The sequence below is a fragment of the Vanessa tameamea genome, chromosome 10 (genome assembly GCF_037043105.1).
Source record: "Vanessa tameamea isolate UH-Manoa-2023 chromosome 10, ilVanTame1 primary haplotype, whole genome shotgun sequence".
Lineage (NCBI taxonomy): Eukaryota > Metazoa > Arthropoda > Insecta > Lepidoptera > Nymphalidae > Vanessa > Vanessa tameamea.
In genome coordinates this window covers 5,166,430-5,190,561 of record NC_087318.1, presented here as the reverse complement: position 1 = coordinate 5,190,561, position 24,132 = coordinate 5,166,430, and the positions used below count along the sequence as shown (strand labels likewise).

The following is a 24,132-nucleotide window of genomic DNA, read 5'->3' as shown; positions in this document are numbered from 1 at the left end:
GACGTAATCAGCCTTAAAAAACTATCACCAGACGAATAATTAAATGTGTAAAAATTGTGGGCCCAAGATTGTCGAAGGTATATAGAAAATTAGATGGTTACGCTCACTAAAATCTTTTCATTTTAATTTTTAATTCATTTAAATATCTTTTATTTTATCTGTATAAAATTTGCGGTAAATAATTGCCAGTATTTTTTTATTGAAAATAAAAAAAAAAACTTGGTTAATGTTAAATCCAAATAGTGCAAAAACTTAAATTCAAACCTTTTAACCTATACTCTGTATTCCTAGGTGACTATAGTTTTTATTTTCAGAATGAACAATTTAATTAAAAGTTTAATAAAATAAGTTTTGCTAACAAAACCACATAAAACGTACTGCTATAAGTGTATACTTTTGATAATACCTACTTCCAATTCATCACCAAATACGTTAAAAAGTATTATAATAAATAATCACAAAAACAATAAATAAAAAAACAGCGGTAACAACATAACTATTAATTTTTTACTAAAAATATAAGTTTAAAATAACCTTTAATATAAATAATTTTAGTAACCGCTAGTTAGTTGTCGTCGAAATTAAATTAACATGTAAAATTTCAATTCTATAGGATAACATGGAGTGATTTTCCTGAACAAACATTGCAAGTTAAATGAATACTTCTTAAATGGAGATTTTCGAGGAAACGGTTCCTCGGCTCATCACCCAGTGCAACATTTATTTCAAAATTAAATTTCGCTATAAGATAACGACACTTGGAGGTGTAATTGAGTATAGAGTAGGGATTAATTGAAGCAGAAATGTATCACAAGTGCAGGCTACCCGTGGTGCAAAGCGACGCAGGCGCGTTAATACCCACATCGCAGTCTCGGACTTTCTATCACTAGGGACACCCGTTCTGATCTCGCCGGTTCCCGCGCGATGTGTAACGAAATTTAAATGGTACTTTTAAAAAACGTAGTCTTTGTCGTAGCGCGTTTAAAAATTTATAACAATGTTCCGAGTTTGAAAACTTTAGCTGTGAAGTGATTTCGACGGTCTTTTGTATTTCCTACTTTTGTGTTCGCGAAGTGTATTGTTTTTTTAAGTGTTGCTAAGTGTTACGAAAAATTAAACGGGACTCGGAGTGATTAATTTGCTGAGTTGCGAAGTTGAAAACAGTTTTGCGGGTATTCAATATTATACTTTTGTATTAAGGACTGCTATTGTGCGGCATCTTTATTTCTAAAAGTCATAAAAACCAAGTAAGTACTTGACAACTTTTTTTTTAACACTATTTCTAAGATAATATTATTTCTTCATTAAATGTTTTATAAATTATTGTAATATTTAAAAAAAAAAAATACTTGGTAGTTGGGATTTGTGCAAACCCGGCTATCACCTGTACCACCCACTGGTCAGACATCCTACCGCCAAACAGCAACATTTAGGACTGTTGTCTTTGTTTTAAAAGGCTTTTTTGAGTCGTTTTAAAGGATGAGTGAGCCAGTGTAACAAGGGACATAACAACTTAGCTATCAAGGTTGGTGGCGCGTTGGTGATGTAAGGAATGGTTAATATTTCTTACAGCGCCAATGTCTTTGGGCGGTGATAACTCTTTACCGACAGGTAACCCAGGTTTAACCCAGGTTTGCCTGTCCGCCCATCAACACCACAAAAAATATTATAATCCACAACCATATATATATTTTTTAAAACAAAACATTTTACTAAATTGGATTAAAATCTAAGCTCTACACTATTTACAAAATTCAGATATGTTTCGAAAATCTATTTTTTTTAATGTGTTTCTCTTAAGCAGTCCGAAAGCTGGTGTTTAAGATATCTATCTAACTTATCACGAGGGCTTATATGTATAAAACAAGACTAGTATATGTATATAATTGTTTTTACGTGACTCAATCTCATTTGACGTCATAGCGTAGTGACAGGTATCTTAATAGCTAGTATTTTTTTAAGCATTACGCAATGTTAAAAATTATATTTGTATTATTATTATTAATAAAACAGAGTTGTTCACTTATCAGATAATATGTGCAAAATTTAACTTATATATTAAAAAATATTTTTGGTATTATTTTCATACGGGAAATAACACTTCACTTTTTTAGATTAAAGGCTCTATTAGGAATTTCAGGCGAAATATTTTAGGTCGCCGTTCACATTAATTATATCTTATCCTACCTACACGAACGCTGTTATTTTTTTATTTTTATTGCTGTTATTTTACTATTAATTTTAAAACAAGCAAAACCATCTTTGTGTGTTAAATAATTATAATAAGATTAGTATAATATATATATATATATATACAGGGTTATTGGTAATTCGACGTATTCCCGTTAGGAGGTGATAGGGGTGACTATTTGCGATAATTTTAATCCCCAAATGCATGACGCAAATGTGAACCATTTTTGAGCTATTACGTTTTTTAGTTTTTTTCAAAATAAGTCAAAAATGCAACTTCAAAAATTTATTTAAAAATAAGTATCAATTGAATTCTATTTTTTTCTTCTGATTTATAAAAACGATTAAAAACTGGTTATTTGTTAATATTAAAATAGTAATTATCCGTCCAAATTTAAAAATGCGAGACGGAAAAAGATATTATTTCAATATTTTTTTTTTCTACAAAAATGCCTTAAAAACTAAAAAAATCGTTATGAAACTTGTCCTGCAGATTATTTTAAAAACATAACCGTTTTCTTAGCTTTCCAAAAATGTATAACAATTAGGAACTTATTTCAAAGCAATTGAAATAAAATAACCACAAAGGACGCTGGTGGAAATTCGTATTCGATTCGTATTTTCACACACAAACCCATACTCATTCACACTCATATACACAGGCATATTACACTTAGGTTTGGTTTAACTTATTTCTATTGCGGAAAATTAGAATAGATTATATACATTTAATTTATTTATAAAGGAAGAACGGCCCTCCTAACACAAGTAGTAGTCCTTACTAGTAACTTACAAGGTTTTGGTTCCTAACCCGTTTTATATTAAGTACACACACAATAAACATTTTTATTTATTTATTTATTTATTATTTATATTATTCGTCATTTTGTAATTTCTTTTTTTTAAACCTTTTTAAGAAGGCATGTGTCGAAAAATATAGTTTACAAATGAAAATCATTAAAGATTTACTGTAAAATAGAAATTCCAACTGCATCAGCAAAATAGTGTTAAAATAAATCGGGAATGCTTAAGATTTTTTAACAAGATTATAAATCAGTTGACATTTTCAGTTGGACTTTGTTATTTATTCGTCCACACGTATGCGACGTGGAACACACGATGATACCACTATAAACCAATTTTACCCGACTACGGCGTTGTCAAAATGAGGGTTTGTGTTCTCAGCCTTTTAGTTTGTATGTGTTCGAGCATAATCTCTAAACTAGTTATCATAATTCGAAAACGAGGTATCTTTACAAGCGTCTGGATCGTCCGCTGATTAACGGCTATGTTAAATGAAATCTACATTTTATATAGCGCCTTCTTGACATAAGTAGCTTTTATCAAAGAATAAAAAAATATTAAATGTGGCGTTATGTGCATCAAAGCCAATGGGGTTTGGAATTGAAAAGAAAGAAATACAACATATACATATACATATTTGTTTCTCGAAAGTATTATTTTGTTACTTACTATTGTTATAAGGTATTGTTATAATATAAAGTAGTAAAAATATTTTAATAGTACGACCTCCGTGGTCGAGTAGTGTGTACACCGGTTTTCATGGGTACGCCACTCCGAGGTCCCGGATTCGATTCCCGACCGAGTCGATGTAGAAGAAGTTCATTAGTTTTCTATGTTGTCTTGGGTCTTGGTGTTTGTAGTACCGTCGTTACTTCTGATTTTCCATAACACAAGTACTTTAGCTACTTACATTGGGATCAGAATAATGTATGTTGTCCAATATTTATTTATTATTTTTTTATAAATACTACAAACATTCAAACTCTTTGGCGGAGCAGAAATGATTAACGGAAAAGCAAAAACGAGAAACCAGAAATTAGAAACCGCGCGGAGCTACTACAAATCATATATATGTATATATAATTATAAATATCTTATCATCTCGTAAATATTATTTTAAAATATTTAGTAAGCCTGCAATTTGCCTGCATATTGTATTTTTTACAACAACAGTTACAGTTTCGACATTCAAAAACAATATAAAGAAATGTTCCTTTGTAATTTTCGTTGTAGTACTACTTTTGTAGTACTACCAGCTGAAACTAAAACTCTCTCGCAAATAAAATACTGACGTCAGCATACTCGATGCAACAATATCTTATTTCAATGGTAACATAAATAAACTCGACAGATATATTGCATTCGTCTCGGGAACGCGAACACAGAATACAAATTTTCAAAATAATTCAGTTCAAATTTAAAATATTTTTAAGTCGTAGTCTAAAATACGGGCTTTTTATCTGCTAATGGAGGTTTCTCTTTTAAAATACACTAGAGGCCCACTCCGGCTTTGCATGGGTGCAATAGTATTAAACATATAATAAACGAGAAGTGCACACAGTAGAAGTAGGATTTTTTATTTTATAAATTGTTAACGTTTATTACAGTGTGTCATAAATGAGGAACATGAATATTCATTTTATTGTGAAACATACATATATCTAAATTTGACCACAGCTAACAGATTCATATTTGGGTATTTTGAACTGCCGAGATCAAAATTTAATAGCACAACCCGTTCCGACTACATATTTAGCAGCGAACGTTTTTTGTTTTGTCGTACATTATTTTAAATTATGATATAATCTTAAGTATTCAATCGTACGTTATAGCGCGATGAAGGTTTATATTAAATATTAAATGTCCAAGGTAATTTACATATTATTCAGATTTTTTAATGAATAATAAATTGAAGAATATTACTTCAAGAATCGCGTATAGATTTTTTTTAATTTGTAAAAGATATAAATAGTTATTATGAATTTAGCTTAGAATAGTAGATACGTATTGTCTCAGACTTTTCTGCAATACTTAATCCAAATTTTTCTGGCTATTTTCGAGGAATTGTTGGTCATTTACGCGAAAAACATGGCCTATAATGGCAATAAATACAATGCGTATTATTATATATAATATTTTTATAATAGCAGTTAATAAAAATCACGAATAACTAAATGGGTACAAAATACTAATACAAAAATGCTCTTTATTGTATACAATTTAAAAAAAAAACACAATTATCTATAAGTACAGATAGCAGCCAAAACAAATCAAACAATATACTATTTTGCAATTGACATTCTATAAAAAAATTTAAAATGATTTCTCATTAAAGGCTATAAATTATAAGAGAAAAAATACTGATCAACTAAATTAATTCTACTCATCACATTCCTTTGAACGTACGAAAAGCATTTTTACAGAAGAATTTGTTGTTTCAATAAAACTTTCCGAAGTTAAAATGGAAAAAGCGTCTGAGAAAGGTCTCCAAGAAAGATTAATCACAAGTTTCAATTCTTATTTAAATCGAATGAAAACTATTACGTATTCTGAATGATATTGGCACGTTATTGGCAAGTTATTCTAAGAAATAATTATTATTTAAGTTACGCGCAAAAGTATCTTAACTGTGTTAATATTATCTTTATTTTTTTTATTTCTAGTGATACAAAAGTATGTAGATAGATAAAGATGCATATGTACCATATAACTAAATAGACGTGATTCGCATTAGCGTTGTAAGAAGTATATTTCATACAGTGCCATCGTCTACTTTGTGGTAAGTACGTTTTATCAAGTAGGCTGTTTGGTCATCAACCTACAATACGCAAATTTAGATGCAAAAGATTAGTGTGTTTAGATGTTCGGTACTTTATCATAGCCTGTCTCGTTGATCTTGTACATCTCATTAGTTTTCTTCCTTCCGTAGAACCTGAGTTTTTGATTCAATTCCAGAGCTGATACAGTAAAAACTATTTTAATTCATCTTTCAAGAAATGTTCAATAAAAGGTTTCATAATTGGCTGATAATATACCCTTAAAAAGGGGAAAACCCGTTCTGCACCTGAATACTATTCGGATGTGAAGGGGATACTAATCCTATCGTATCATGCAGACGAACTCGAATGATGCTAATAAAATTTAGTATATCGATGGACACGTTTATTAGAAGAATAGAGAATATATAATTTCGACACTATACAATACATGTAAAGAACTTAATGAATTACATGAAATTATCTACGAAATGACTCCTGAAACATAGAAGGATTTTTCGAATACTAGATTTAGTAATGTCAGTATAACATGTTAAGGTTTATTACATTTAAAAAAAATACAAAACGAAATACAAAATACTGACGTATATTTGAAGTCATAACAGTTACAAATATTGTACATCCCTATATTATGTATAACCATTACCCATATTTCGGATTTCGTTCGAGAACGAATTCTGACAGACTCGCTCGTGCAACTTGAACTATTTTCATTTAACAATAGTGAATTGCAAAAAATGTAATACCAGCTTGTACGATATCTACAACTTTACAAATTTTTTTATCCTGTTATGTTGTTACAAATATAAGTACGTCAACATTTCATATTGCATGCTTACTCTTTTTGTTTTTTTTTTTTAATTAATTTCACAATTACTGGTTAGATCGACGAGTAAATCAAAATTGAATGCAATATATTTTAAATTACTCGAGTAGACATATGAACTGAACAAGAAAAGATTTATATATTTTACAATGCCAATATGGCAGCACATATAACCCTATGCCTTACTGACTTAAATTAAAAAGAAAAGAAAAAAACATTTTGACCTATGAGCTCAATATTTTCTTTCTCCGTTAGTTTCAATATTGATAATGACTTATTGCAATATAAATATGGCTGTCGCTTTATTTTTTTCTGATAGATAAAATCAAAGAGAAGGAAATAATGTTTGAACTTTTGTAAGTGTTACCAATATCAACTGGGTCGACATAACGACTCGCTTATGCTTATATCTAGGCCAAGAAAGGTCTCGAGCTCCCAGCCAATATTTGCTTTGTTCAGATTTTGGCATCTATCCTTGAGAGCTGTCCACGCCAATAAAGAAATTCAAAAGAGAAGGGTGTAGCTTTAAAGACAGATAAGGCATGCTCCAATTGCATACAATATGGATAGCGTAATTTGACTGCCAGAGAATTATTAAAAATATTTAGCATAGAAAATAGCATAGAATATTCTATACTGTAATCAGGAAGTTATTCATAATATTTTATAAGACGCATCAGATTTCATTAAAACGCGATAAAAACATTTAAATTGTTTTTTCAGATAAACTTAAAGCATCAAAAGGTCTATTTTTGCCTTTAGGCATTATGGAAACAGGAAAAATTACGCCAATTTATAAAAATAGATATTTCATTGATATATTTACCATCAATATTTATTTTCAGTGTCATATTTAGTTTCAAATAAGTGAGTGGCCTAGTGTAAATTATTAAAGGTCTGAAAGAAATGATAACTAAGGTTTTATTATTAATAGTGTAGTGAGAATATCAATCAAGGTAACTGATATCCAGACAAAGATGAGACATCTGTATCCATGAAATATATAAAAAATGTCCCTCAGAACTATAAAATATTTCATTTCAAGCTATTCTCCTAAAGTGTTGCCTTATTTTTCTAAATAACGTTGCTGGTATAATCTATCAAAGTCTAGAGATTTCTAGACGACGCGAACACTTTAGGTCTTGAAGTTGGTTACTCTTTAATAATTCATAGATGATTGATTATTTTTTCGCAGCATCTTTTTATATATTAAACGTAGCCAAGTAAAATAATGAGGTAAAAATATATAATATAATATAATAATAAACCTTTGGTTTATATTATATCTTTTTACTGACACTTAAATAAGGAAAGCTGAGTGTGTGTAACAACACAAGTGCATTGTCTTTCATTATATTTTTATTTATTCTCGAAATCCAAGGGCACGACAACAGTACGACTGGAAAGAATTAAGGCGCACGACCAACGAGACTATGACATTTTTGTAGCAAGGGCGTATAAATACTCTTAACTTGCAAAAAGTAGCAATAAGAGGTATTTTATATAAGTGATCTACTGAACAGTGTATAGATAGTATACGACTAGGTCCAGTACAGATCCCGAGATCTTGGATTAAATTTCAACAACAAGTTACTTGGTTTCCTCTCTAGAAATAATCATCCCTAGCCCAGAGTAAGTTGATTGGCAGTACTCTTCCGAATAAAGAAGTAAGGTTTGAAATAAGCGGAGTAATAATCAAATCAAATCAATTTTATTCGAGTAAACTTCACAATGAAGCGTTTTTGAATCGTCGAAATTTAAATACTACTAATGTTCGTCGTTTCTGATTGATCTCTGGATTCCATTAGAATATAAGAGCTAAATCCACACCAATATTTACTCACACACTTGTGTACAGTGTTCAAATAACTCTCATGCAGTCAGGTGTCTGTAGCCAATATCATAATTTTATAAACACAAATTATAATATCATATAACAAGCAAAATTACTGTTCTTTATCTTGAGTTTAGAAACAGCATCGTCAACGTTTATACCCAAAGTACGGTAATAGCATGAAGGCAGATAATGTACGAGCACTTACGCGTTAAGGTGAATATACTAAACTTAATAATTTACTGAAATTTTCCTTTGTATATATTTATATACATATGGGTCTATGTATGTTTTATGGCTATACAAAGTAAATTATCTTTTATAACATGATTTAAAGCTTTAACTCAATACTATATATTCTATATAATTTTATAACAAAATGTTATCAAAGATTTCCATTTCGCTTTGCCGTTTTCATGTTTGGATATTTCATTCAGACGCGAGTGGATTAGAAAACGCCGACATTTTGAATTTAATTAAATTTGTTGCGAAAGTGAGTTCCAGTTTTTATTTCAATTATTATTATACACTTCTTGTTATATACACACTTAAGTTTATTTTTATTCAAATAGCAATGGTACTATTTCACGTTGTGATGGAATCAATTGTGTTGGTTTAGAACAATTAAAATCAAACCAAATGAAAACTGTCTTACAACTTTAACACACGTTGTCGAACCAAGTATTTATACTTGGAACACATTTGTGATTATAAAAGATTTTCGTTTTATTAAAAAAGACAAAAATTATGATGATCTTACTATTTCGCCAGAGCTAATCGTTTTCATTGCTTCATTAATAAAATAATTAATATTAACTCATCGTTGAGTACTCTAGTTATAGCATATAAGTTTGCAAACTAACATATTTTCGGAAATCTTTTCTATATTGCGTTTTATGTGATTTTTGTTATTTAACAGTCGCCTGACTTAGCTTGTAGATTCGTCATAATACTATGATAATTAGCTTGGAACATTTTCATAATTAAAATAGTGTAAGAATGATGAACGCGGATTGTTCCATTTTTTTATAATGTCATAGCCATACGATTAAAAGTATTTATGTTAATATTATTTTCGCATTTTTTTTTTTTATAAATATGTTTGACTGGAACATACCAGAATAACTACAGGAACAAGGATCATACATATTCACATATTAGTTCTGAAGGTTGGTGGCGCATGGTGATATAATAAATGGTAATATTTCTTATAGCGCTAATATCTATGGGCGTTTGCGTACCTGCCTGCCTGCTTAATAACATAAAAAAAAAGATTTCTTCATAATATTTAATGTGTTAAGTTTTATATCTGCTATTATATCTTTTTTAAGATTTTAACCCAATTTTATAATTGGTTTAGTTATATGTTGATTAGAAGTTTCTTAACGCGTATACTATAAAGAACCAATTAATGTCACTTAGTAAAAACACAAACCCATAAAACATCAAATAATAGAACAAAACACTCAGCAATATTTACAGGTATTTATCTCAAAAAAGGGTTTCAGCGAAATAACAACCACCTTATCCTTATTTACCTCCCCGTCTACTAATACAAAGACATTTGTGGCTCTCTAAAACAGAATAACTAATTCAACGTGGTCAAAACTCTGACGTACACTAATTTGTTGTAGTAAAACAGAAAGTATTATAATATATAAACCACTCAGGCCGTTTTATTTTTCGTTGGGATATGAATATACCTACTATTAGTTTTAAACATTCATACACTATAAAGAATTTGGAAATATATTTTATATTTTTTAATTTTCGTTTTCACATGCTTGATTTTTTAATACAAACATTCTACATATTTTTTAATACAATATGGTCATCAATCTCCACATTTTTATGATTTATCTTTAATAAGATATAACTCATCTTGGGGTTGGCAATTATTTGTAGCTGACACAAAAATAAAACAGTACACTATCTCTGATATAAACGTGGTTTACGAAAAATATTTTGGTTTGGAACGCTAGTAAAACAAAATGTTTAATACTTACCGTATGAAATGTAAAACAGAATGTAATATAAAAATCTTAGTGTAATAGATAATACCGCCTTTTAGCTATTACGATAGATTAAAAACTCCAGTGGAATATTCATTTGTCATCCTTTGCAGGTAGACTCAGCTCCCCAACCGACGCGATTAGGAAGCTAAGATAGCTAACTGACACTGATAATGTTCCATTGGTATATTTTGCATATGTTCCTAGTATATTACTTTGGAGTGATGTTGCTGATATATAAACTATATTCATTCATCAAAATGGAGCCGTCAGGGCTGCTTACAATCTCAGAGTTCGAGACTATAGAAAATGTTTTTAAAAAATTGGTATACTAATTGTGTATGAAAAATGTAGAGTTAGTATTCGTTTATTTTCATGCAGAAATAATAATAATTCAGTTATTGCATATAATAATATATGCAACACTTTGTCGAAAAAGAGTAAATGCTAAGTTTTTTGTCGGTTTTTCTCGGGAGAATCTACATTCTGAATGTAGCTTTAAATTTAATTTTATCATATAAAATAAATTCAAAAGTGCTCGCAAGAGTCTTCTTTAATAAAGTTGTATCTTAAAAACAAACGATGATGACGTATAGGGTTTATTTATGAAAATATTTTCTGTAGTTGGACCTATGTACTCTTGAGTATTTTTTTGAATGAAAAACATTTTTGATGCACTTTTTAAAGGAGCTGATGAACGAAATGAAGCTGACGTGGTTTAAGCATTAAGTCTGCTCGTGTAATCTATGATGAGAGTGCTCCTACTACAAGGACTAGCAAAAAAGTCTACCACCACACGTATAGCTTATGATTATGCTGTTATTAAAATTCACACACCAGGGTATCTTTATGTTAAACTACACGTAAAACTCGTAAAAAAAAAAAGGTTTACGACAATTTTTTTTTTATTTTTGTGCTATCTTTCCTGTAATGTTAATCGCCTCACGCACGCTAAAATATCTTGTAAGTACAAGCATCACTCAATACTAATGAACGCCGATTATTTAACGTGGGGCACGCCTTCATGAACGAATAGATACTTTTACGCTGATTTTGATGTATTCAAAGAAATCACTAAGATCAAGGAAAGCTTACTTAAATAAATCACCCCCTACCGAGCTAAATCGTAATTCCACAGGAACGTAATCGTTGGTGAAACTTATTAATAAATAAAAATAGTTTAGACGCGACGTTTATTATTAAATTTAGCTTTGGTAACGTGACTGTATTGCCGAACAGTTGCTCGTGTCATAAACAATAAGATACGAACACTGAATAGTGCCTCATAAAACAAATGGTATACAAAACTAACGTTATCGTCTTAGCTTTCAGAAATATTTTCTCCTTATATAACACAAGATATTATTTACCCACAAATTTATTAATACATGTAAGTAATAGCTCGTTTTCTATGTATGTTTTTATAGTATTGATAATCATAAAGAACATCCGGCTTGAAGGACCAATTTTTGATAAAAGTGCTAGGAAGTGTATACGTATTTCCATATTAATATTATAAAGGGATAAAATTAGTTTGTTTGTTAGGGAGTAATCTTAGGAACTAATGATTCAATTCAACAATATTTTCACTCGTAGGATACGAAATTATTCCTGGGTGCTATAGAATGTGAATTATATTTATATTTTTTTTTTTTTTATTAATAAATTTGTTAGTCTGTAATAAAGACGAACAGGGCTAATACTAATGTATTGAAGATTTATTTTTAAGCTACGCTGTTTAAGACATTGTTTAATTAAAGACCATTTGAGTCAAGCTTCATTATATCCAGTGGTTTGCAGTTGACATCCAATATTTGTAGCGTCGTTTTACTCAGTATCGAGAATATTTAACATCCAGTACGATTAATCCGAGAATATTTGATTTTTAAATACAATGCGGTTACAACTTTATTATACATATATTAACGTATACATGAATTCTATAAATATTTTTTATACGTTAAAAGAAATCCTTCAAACATCGATATGCCTGAAGTGGTTCTCGAAGTCTATACAAAAATGATTGATGGCCATCGAATCGACGGTACTTTACTCTGAGAGAGTTATTACGAGGCTCACTCACTTTGCACTTTTATACTAATAAGACGTTTGATTAATCGATCTGCACTATCAACTTTAACGTATATTTTAAAAGTATTTTACCGGCTATTGACTCCTTACGCCTTCGTTAAATAAAAACTGATAAAATTATATTTTATTACTCAGATCGGATAACATGAAATACAGAAAAATTTGCTTATTTAAACTATGATTGATTTAATTAATAAAGCCAAATATTCATAGAATGAAAACAAAAATGCTGCTTATAATAAAACATAAACAGTGCTTATATAATTTTGGAAAATTATATATAAGCGTTTATAAATGTAATATTAAAATGCACAACGTGACAATACTGTATTCGTGTAATAAATAATACAAGCTTAAACCGACATAATGATGGTTCACTAATTACGATAAACCTCAATACAACGATGGTGTTTTGTATTACAGCGATATCCCCAGTTAAATTATTTAATAGATAGGAAAACAACACTTGAATACTGAATGTGGTTGGTAATAAAATATTTCCGCGAATAACTCAATTCGAATAAATCGCTTGAAAAGTTTAACCACGATTTTGTTTCAGGAACGGGAGAATTATATATAAAGTGTTCGGGATTTTTTTTGTTAATTCGTGTATGCAATTGGAATTTATTATAAAATAGTTGTGTTAAATAACTTATGGCATTTTTGGACCAAAAACTGCAATACTTTCTATGTCAGACATAATTTACAAAATAAAACTTTTATTATTTACAAATAATGAGTTCATAGAGGTAAGCGCATTATGGAAATAAAACAATTGCCTCCGAATATTGAAAACGAGAGAAAAATCCCGCCGAGTTTTATTCTCTAGTCCCTCTCAGGTCACGGTTTTTTCTTTTCAACATCGGTTGTCACTTTTACTTTCAATAAATGAGTGCTTCTATAAGTAATTTGAATTTGTAATGTATTTGGAAATGACTTATTACCTTAATCACAAAATCTATTGTGTATCTGACGTCTTCAAGATTCTAGAGAACGTTCAAGAATAGTCGATTGTAAAATTTAAAATTTAAAAAAATAATTATTATTTTAGTAGTAAATCTATCTTTTTCAATTTTACAACTTACAAATTTTTTTCAAATTAGCCCGAGTGACTGAGATGTTTGTAATTCAATATTATCTTTTAGAATCTCTGTGAAGTTGTCCTTTGTCTCTAGATATATCGCGTATACTACTACCTATTGTAGAACAATGAGCGGTTCTGATTGTGTAGAGCTTCATCTAAGAACAAATTAGAAACTCATCGGAGAATTCCAAATTCAAATATCAAAAACTAACTTAAGTTCAGACGTTGTATTGATTCTTGCATCCTTTATTATTATAACTTTCTAATTCTACACTATTTTGGATGTATAATTTTTAAACATATATTTAGTTTCTATTATATATCAATAGATGTCGTGGTTCATTTTATTCGTGTTTCTGAATCACGCTATCCTTTGTGAAAGGAAATTATATAAGACTAGAAATACAAGTTAATAAACTGTCTTTGTCTTGGGAACGAGTGGTGTTTTATTCACTGGATTTTTTATGATTATATATTATAGATTATAGTTTTCATGATTTAAAATAATATGGATAGTAATATATTATACCAAGCAAATTTCAAGTTTATTATATATAGGAATAGATGTTACTTAATTAAACAATTTTCCTACTGGCTCTTTTGTAGTATGTAGGCGGACGCATAAATGGAACCCTGATGGTACATAGTCACCATCGCCTATTGATATTGGTGTTGTAAGAAGTATATCGCCAATGCGACACCAACCTTGGGAACTAGAATGTTATGTCCCTGTGATTGTAAATACACTTTAAGCATTTTTTTTTTAATTTGATTTATTTTTTATACTCATCATAAGATATACAATATTCTATTCTTAGTTTAATGGCTTTTAGTTGTGCCACAGGGCACAGATTATATCGCCAATGTCACGTAGGATGGAGAAGACACGAATGAGATTGATCGGTACGGTTGAGATAACAAACTCAAAAGATATACAATATATATTAATTACAATAAATGTCAAAACTGTCATTTCATAGTAAGTGGGTCATGCAAATAATAATGAATAAGGCTGTGACTTAACAGAGACGGTCACCGCAAGTATGATGGATAACGGAGGAAGTCATCTGTCTTGTTTACGCGGACGCCGACAAATTGGTACATCCCCGCGAACGGTAATGGCACTAATATTTTATGCACGTTCACTGAAATTCCAGGTGAATGTAGATTAAAAATAACTTTATTATTTTTTTATTTTGGCTTTTATCTGTGCTGAGAGGGCACAGATTATTTTGCCAAAGCCTCGTGCGAGAAAAAAATTATTAAAAAAAAAAAAATTATCTTATGTACAAATGTTTGAAAGTCATCTGATTTACATAAGAGTATAAATTTTATTACTATTCACAAGTCATGCAAAATGTAGCGAATTGTTTCTTTAAATATTGCTGTATTATAATTCAATTATTTATTGATCATTGTAAGTAACAAAACCAGTACAACGTGGCTAATCTTAGCAATCATTGCTTAGTAATCCGTCGTATTTATTCGAGAGGTAGATGAAATGAATTGAGATGAAAGTGTTTATGTAAAGATGATTGAATTTATATCATTGTTTTTCTTAAGATATTTTAGACTTTTCTGTAAAAAACTTAGTATAATGCATAACAAACAAAATAATAACTTTTAATAATTATTAATAACACTATTTTCACTTTTTCTAGATTCTGATTCCATCTACAAATATCCTATTAAATTTTGCCACGCTACTTATAATTTTCCTAACATTGCTCAATTGTCAATTTTCTAAATGGCGATATTGACACAACAAACTATAGGGAATTTTCACATGAAACGGCTGCCACTAAAGGCACGGTGCCGTAACGTGTTAAGCCTAAACACTACGTACGGTGTTCGGTCGCCGAGCGGCGACAGTCGCAGTATTGTTAAGGTAACAGGGTGAAGAGGTCTTGTTCATTATTAGATGGAACGAAGACAGTATCCACTATTGTATCGACGTCGTCGGCGTTAGCTTCCTAACATACGTGAGATTATAATTGATCATACAATAATAGTTTGTTTGACATTATGTGATGTTCAAAACGGCGAGGCTCTTGTTGCCCGCGTCGTGATGTTGTCATGTGTATATGAAAGAGCCTATAGTAGTCATAACCGCGTTGAACCTTGTTTGTAGTGGACGAGGACGCCGTATTTTGTGAAAACTGTAACAGCTCATACACTACTTTATACAGCACGGTGACCGTACCGTGATCTTGTACATATGGAATATGAAACGGCATTAAGTCTGATTAAATTCTTTCTTTAACATTTTACGACACTCTGAATTCTATTAGAAAGACAAGATAAAGCCCCTCAATGTTAGCGGTTATCTTCGCCTCAATAGATCTTTTGTAGAATACATTAGTCATGCCTTTTATTTCTAATGCAGCAATTCTAGTAGCATCCTTTGTGTCTTTAATTGCGAGTACATACCACTCATCTTAGTAGTATCCTTGGATTGCATCTGCGCTTCAATTCTAGGACTTTGCATGTACAATGTAGGTACATATAATATTTGTACAAAGTCTTACAGATTAAAAAAAATGTAATGGTGTCTCAGATTGTTAACGTAATTAGTAAAAATAAATTTATTATTAATGTTTTTGAGTTATTGTGTTCGTATTTATTTCTAGAATTATCTAATATATAAAAACTTCCGTTTTGCACTTGAAAATTTACGAATGGTACCTTTATAATCAGTCATCATTTTAAAATTTTATTAATTTTATTTATTCAGCTATCAAGAATTGCTTTACGAGAAATGGACTGTCATAAATAATATATGTGATATCGGAGTAATGATACACATACCGCTTATTAAATAGCAATGCTCACCAAAATCTGACAGACAAAGCTAAATATTGAATTGATTTATATTTAACACATTTATAAATAATATACAGTGTACGCACCACGTTCATACAAAGCGTCGTCGGAAAGGGTCTTAACGGTATGAGAGAACCTCATGTCGTTTGCCAATAAAAAATTCAAATAAACTTAAAATAAGTTATTAAATGGTGGTTCAACTAAAATAATAATAATTCATTCTGATGATCATTTATTATTCGAAAGGGGGACACAAAACTGTTCTACTTAAAACGAAGTCGTAAATTTACTCTTTCTGAAGCTTTCAGAGGCTCTCAAAATTTTAACACGAAACAAAATTCAACAGCGATTATGCTAAAATACTAAGTTTATCGGTTCAACCTGTTAAGTAGGCCAGAAAGATGACTTTGCTTAAACTTTATCGGGCATACTTAGTCTCCTTAACTTGTATTTACGAACATACCATAAAGATCGAAGATGAAACCGAAATTACAGGCCAAAACAAATCACTTTTTGGTGTCTTTAAATAAGACAAAATAATAATAAAAATAACATAAATTACAACATTTTATTCTTACTTGACGACAACAGTACCATACTATTAACGAAATATTTGTATTATTAGTATCATAGCGTTTTATTTTAAGACAAAAACTTCATCATGTCATCTTAACCAAATATAATTTCTCTATCTACAGTTCCTTGCCAGTTCTGAATAAATGATTTATTAATCTTATAAAATAATTATTAAAAAATGCGTCGAATCTCAGTTTAAAAAAAGTTGAGGTTTATTTTATTGATAAACTACTAAAGAAACTACATAACTTTTATATTATTAGCGAGCGTTTTACATAAGAATTGCAGTATACTATTTTAATATTATATTATAATAAGATTTTTTTTTTATTTCTTAGCATATGAAAGAAGAAAAAATCTGTTTCTTATAAATCTTATATTACTAAAAATATCATTGTAAGTTTATTAAGTCGCAATAAAGTTACAAATAAATGGGACAAAATCGCTCTCGTGTCAACAAGAAATGAAACATGAAAGAGAGCCAAAGAATAAACTTCATTTGAATTTTATAACAACAATAAATAAAATTACCAAATATGGATTAAACCTTCTAAAGATGTATGTACACTGAAATGACATACTAAAATAATTGGTCGTCAGAAGACACAGTAGTCGATATTAGACAAATAATAGTAGATTAGTAAAGTTTTAAATTGGCCTATTAAAAAAAAAAAAGCTCATGTAAAAAAAAACATTGATAGATAAGGCATATTGCTCAATACATGATTATATTAAAGATAAAAAAAAAGCTTTAACTCAGTATTTGCTGATTTCTAGGCACAATAATATATATAAATATAATAGTGGAAAAAAGTAACTACTGACCGGTTCTTTCGGACTTTCCGGTTCTTCTCGGTAGAATCTACTTTCCGAACTGATGGTAGCTTTACATTGATTCATTCAAATGTGATTTTATGAGCCTACTTGTATAAATAATATTTATAGCAATTTTGAAAAAAGCTTTAATTGCATTGTTTGTGTTTTCTAATTTTCAATAAAGAAATTATTTTTGGAGATGTCTCTTGTACATATACATAATACTATTTACTTGTTTATTTTCCTGTATATTTCTTCTATCTCGCACGTCTTGACGATATATACGGAATCCAAGTCAATATTATTCTACAAACGAATAAAATGTTATTTTACCACGCGGATCATATTTTGTATAAAAAAAAGTAAATAAGGTATAAAAGTAGTGCCTATAATGAAATGCAAGGTTCCTATATGAGTGCTTACAAACAACTTACCTTAATTCACACACACATAGAATACACAGCTTTAACTAGATGAAATTCCTTATAAAACGTCGGTGAGCACAAAGAAAGGATTTTTCTGAATTTCTGTCTTAAGGGTTATATGGTGGATAAAATTTTGTATGGAAATTCGTCATTTCTGATGTTAGAAACATGAAAAACGGTATAGCATGTGTTTATGAATAAAAAAAAGTTGAGACTCTATTTAAGGAAATTCATCATCTAATAGATGGGGATATCCCATTTAACATAGCTGGTACGAAACAAAAAAATAATGAAAATTAATTTTACTTGTAAATTGCGGACTACATTCATATCTCCAAACTTTGTCAATTGTATTGTTGAAATCCTCTCAATGACAAATGCTCTCAGTGAAAAGGAAATAAAGAAAATTTCTTAAATTTAGAGGCAATTTTTCCGAGAATTCTGACTATTCACTTTGAATTGATTAACACCAAACCAATGTATAATCACCTTAACGTTGCTCAGCGGATAATTTCATTAAATTTTCTCGAACAATTTGAAGCTCATGAACAGAGGCAGGGTATTTTAAATGAAATTTAATTCTCCTGCTCCTATTATGTAGCTAAACGAATAATTTTCAAGTGTTCCATGACAAAGCCAAACAAAGGAAATCGATAACGGGCGATTATAGTAACTTAACCGTGACGTTAACATGAAAATATATTAAATATGTGTTTACTGAAGAAACGAGCTCAGGTCGACGGAGAAATGATTGTTTGAATTATTAGGGAAAATCGGAAATTGTATTTCTCCGTATAATTTAGGATTACCTTAAATATTGAATAAGCTATATTTTCTTTCATACACAATCTAGGCGGTAATAAAACTTCATCATTGGAAAGTATCGTTATAATCACTTCTGTTATATTTAGCGTTTATCATCTGCAATTTATTGAAGTATTTATTATTAATTAATCAAAGATATTTGCATATTATAATAATAAATCTGAATACAAATTAATACTGAATGTTTATAATTATTAGGGCTATATATTGCTCGTGCGTTATGTTATCGGTAAACAAAAATGTTATATTTTTTTGTAAGTACAGCTATGCTTCGGTTGGAAGCAAATTAGCCGCTATAATTACGGGAATACGGAACTTTATAGTTGGTGATGTATGAACTGTGTAAGAAATAGCTTTTATTTCTTCCAGCGTCAGCGTCTATTGGCGATAGTGATCACTTCATACAAGGTTGATTTTGCTCGACCGTTGAAGTTCAAGTATGCACATAAATATTGTAACGCATTTTTTTGTTTTTTCTTTTTAAGTATTTTGGATAGTACGTACATTTGTTACGGTAATATTACAAAAATGCATTACGGTGAGCTGTACAGACGCTTCGTGGCTCTTGACTATTTCAAATCATACACAACTTTTGTAGAGGGTACATTGAAACTGTTAAAAATTATTAAAATAACAAAAAAAAAATAATTGCAGAACTCATTCATAAATATACACATTTGATTTGTATCATTGATTTAAAAGAAATAATAATAAACACTCGTGTATAAGCGCATTATTTTAAGTAACCATTTCAATATTTACACAGAGTAACGCTTCGCAGTACTAATAAATAACATTTTCAAACGACGAAGTAACATTAATCTCACAATTTTGACGTCGGTTGAAACATTTGACTGCAACCTACATACGTCTGGAGTCTATTTATTCTCAGCTCAAACAAAAGACCAAAGGTTTATTTGAGGAGTTATTAACGCAGTCTTTGTTTTCAGGAACGATGTACCCTTACCCTGGGGGCCTGTGAAAGCGATGGCGCGTACTACAGCCGCCTGCCTCTTTACGGTCCATTTTCTCTCGTGCATTATTGGTGAGTTATTTGTACCCGTGCCTTGTTTTATGAAACGTTTGTAAGCGATTTTGACCTTTATATGACCATTTTTGCAACGATGCCATTATGTAAAAACATGACGATTTATGTGTCAATTCACTGCGTACGTGACGAGCTGATAGTCGAGGATTACTTCTACAGAATTTTAAAATATTTTATTTATAATGTGAGTTCTGTACTATGACTTATTATGACGTTCGGATTAATGATGAGTATTATAATGTAGTAGGATTTTTTGGCTTACTTATTTGTTTTTTTTTTTTGACGCAGTCATGGCAGGTCGAGGGAATCGTATAAATGTGTATAATATTACAATAATATATCAAAATTCAAAGACCGAGTAATATTATACGAGGTCATTTATATAACAATATATTATGTAAACGAATTTCCTACTTCATAAAAAACACATTGAATAAAATAAAAATAAAAAATATGTATGTATCATCCTCTCGACCTTTTCGTGTTTTTAGTTCGTTTTTAGTTATAATACTTGTAACGTATTTTAGTTACTAATTTATCACAGAGTGGTCTCATTCTTCATATCAAATCAAATGTATTTTATTCAAGTAAACTTAACAATGAAGCGTTTTTGAATTGTCAATATTTAAAAACTTCCACAATTTCGGAAATCCTCCAGCGAGAAGAAACGGCAAGAAACTCGCATAGTTGCTCTTTTCAAATTCACAATCAGTGTTAAATCTTTTTTTTTTTAATTTAAAACCCGAGTCTAACACCAAGTGTTTATTGTCTAAAAAGTATTATTTTAATGAATAATAAGATTTATTGTATAATTTAGTCTTATTCTATTTTATTTTTCATCTATTTTCGTCTAAAAAATCGGTATTGCAAGAAATTGCTATAATATTAATTTACAATATATATTTTATTTTTAATTGGCGAGGCAACGACATCTAGAGATTATGCTTATTCCAATCACGAGAGGGATAAAGATGAATAAACAATTCTGCATTGGATTGACATAACATCGAAATCTTTAATTAACGGAATTCATTATAATTTATATCAGTGAACTCATTATCGGTACATTAGAAGTGAAATAAAAGTGAAAATAAGTAGTCGAGCACAATAGTGTTGTATTATAAATAAAAATGTGTCAATCAATGACTGTTTGTAGTGTATATAATATAGCACAGCCATTATTGCTTATCTATATTCATTTTTATATTAAAATAGTATAGTAAAATATAACTTAAACCGCGTATTTTTTTTATGTAATTTTTATATAAATAAAATTAATAAGATTAATTCAATAAAGTATAATGAAAGTACTTAGTTATACTTTATTCTTGTAGGAAATGTGACCCTTGTCCCGTAATAATTTACAGGCTGTTACTTAGCGTCTTAAATTGTTACCGGACAAAGGCCTCTTCTCCTGTTAAGGAGAAAATTTAGAGCCTATTTCACCACGCCGCTCAACTACCGGTACGGTGCCATTTAATGCGAGTCATAATAATAATATTCATAAGCTTATTAATTCCTCTCTAACATTTTAATGTACAAGGTTGAGAACTCCTAGTTATAATAACTCTGTACTTGGAGGTCTCGCTCTTCCATAACTAATATCAGAAGTATATGCAAGAAATAGATAAACATAAATTTAAACAATTGAAATAAAATTTTTCTGCGAACAAAACGAAAAGAAAAAAAAATCCAAAATATTGATTTTATGCATCGTAGACTATGTATGTGAATTAAAACCTGCGCGCGCGCCCGCGTTATTGTTTGTGTGTGTGAGTGTATGCATGCGGGCGGTTGTTTTTTGTTTAGATTTTTATATGTTTTTAAAATAGAAAAGTTAGAATGTATTACTTCTAAAATTGTACGTTATAATCTAAAATGTATACCAATAACTATTAATCATAGCCTTAGAAAGGAAAACAAAATACTAATTTGGTAGCCACGAATGAATACTTATGGCAACAAAAATATAACATGAGGGTGCACTCTTGTACAATATGAAAAACTGTCAACGACAATATAAGAATAAACTGAAAGTCATAACAATAACGTTACTATTTGGTTGTTTTGTGCTATCAATGGACTAACAATGGAGCTATTATCATACCAACTAGCAACCCTAACGAAATTGATTTCGATAACATTTTGTACATTTTCCTAGTTCCTACCACTAAAAAGTGATGTTATCGACTTATGAGAATATTTACTTGAAAGGCAATCAGTCAGTTCATGTTGCAAAGATCATCATAATACAATAAAAAACAATGTAGATCCTAGAAAACTACCTTGTGGTACATCATAGGACAAACTTACTCTGTATCTTTAAATTGATCTTTTTTTATACATTGCTCTATTTTTAAGGTGCTTGCATTTTATTCCTATATGCTCAAGCTTTTACGGATGGGGAGAGAAACGGTATAATTTTTTTTAAGTCAAGGATAAGGCGTTCACCAGCGTCAAGTTGTTCGACATTTTAAGAAGAGAGTGATGGAATAGCCTCTTCAGCTGACGTACCTTATCTGAAACCGTATTTCGATTGGATAATATCGCATTGAAGATTCATTAATTTTCTTAGATCTTAGATCGAATGACAGGTGACACAGGAATTCGCCTACAATTACTTGCATCACTTTTATCCCACTATTATAGTCTGGTGTAATAACATAATATTTTAAATGCGAAGAAAAAAAAATCCTTTGTGAAAACAAAGATTAATCAGGTAGCAGAGTATAAGTACTATTTAACTTTCTGCAAGTTTCAGAAATCTCATGAGAATGTTGTCACAGCCTGAGGCACTCGACATGAGAACACTGTATTCCTCTTTAGGAAAAGTATCCTATTATATCACAAAAGACTTTGAGAAAATTAAATCTAAATAAATACATTGTATAGAATCATCAACCGAGATTTTTCGCAAGATTGTATAAAACCAACGTTAACTTTAAAATATCAATGTTGCTATTTATTGACGTTTCTGAATAAGTGATTAATTTGGAACAATCTATTAATTTGGTTAAGTTCATCTATTATAGTTACGTTTGAGTTTTTTAATAAGACAGTTACATGTACTACGTTATCTTTTATACGATATTTTTAGAATTATATTATTTGGTCCAATTTTTTTTTGTTTTTTAATGCGGTTTCATAGACAGGGCAGGAGTTATTCCTGGCTTAACGGTTTGTCGTACATATTTTGCTTTTTACCTGCCTACTATTTTCTTAAAGACGCTTCCTGAGATTTTTTATCAATTCTTCTAAAACATAGTTTGGGTCTTGGCTTTAAAGAGTTTCAACCACATCTTTATAGAGAAACTTTCATGTTGTAATTAATAATGGATTTTACTTTAAGAATGAATTTATATTGAAGTATAATACGTATTTTATTAGTATTTAATGACTGTAAGTGTTTGCTTAAATAATGTATGAGCGAGACATGTAGATTTCTTAAGGATGTTTTTGTTCAACGTCGAGCAATTAAACAATTTTAAGTACAAATTAAAAAAAAAAAATCCCCGTATTTTAACAACGATCATCAACTAAGACTGACTAGAATTAAGACTTCGTTGTCATACTAAAATGCTCATACTTAGCAAAATTGGAATCCATATACAGTTCCTTAACAGACCTTAGACTATCAACTCCACCTATGTGACCATAATTAGTTACTCTTTATATTTCCTTTTTGATAGGAGTTATAATGAAATCGTCAATGTACTGATTGACAATACAATCGAAATTGAATGTACAGTCTTTGCAAATTACATAAAATGTAAATAATCAATAAATATTTGACAGTGTATCGAAAATGTTACAAAATGAGGAATAAATCTGTTGTAAAAATATTAGTTAAGATGTTTTTAAATTTAATCGTCTGGCCTTAAGTAATAAACTAACCCGATATTCAATAAAATTTTAATTATGTAAATATTCACAATATGTCCCAAAAGAGTGTCGTGTCATCAGTAATACTAACAGTACCAAAATAAATATAAATCACGAAC

At 29.8% G+C, this 24,132-nt stretch overlaps 1 protein-coding gene across 1 annotated transcript in view; it reads left to right on the top strand.

Moving 5' to 3' along the window:
• Positions 1-858: 858 nt before the first annotated feature.
• Positions 859-24,132, top strand: part of LOC113391815 (zwei Ig domain protein zig-8-like) — a 42,514-nt gene continuing 19,240 nt past the window's right edge. Inside the window, exons 1-2 of the mRNA XM_026627905.2 lie at positions 859-1,247; positions 20,034-20,128. Of these exons, the coding sequence (XP_026483690.1) occupies positions 20,071-20,128 (58 nt within the window). The 5' untranslated portion in view covers positions 859-1,247; positions 20,034-20,070. The remainder of the gene's footprint in view (positions 1,248-20,033; positions 20,129-24,132) is intronic.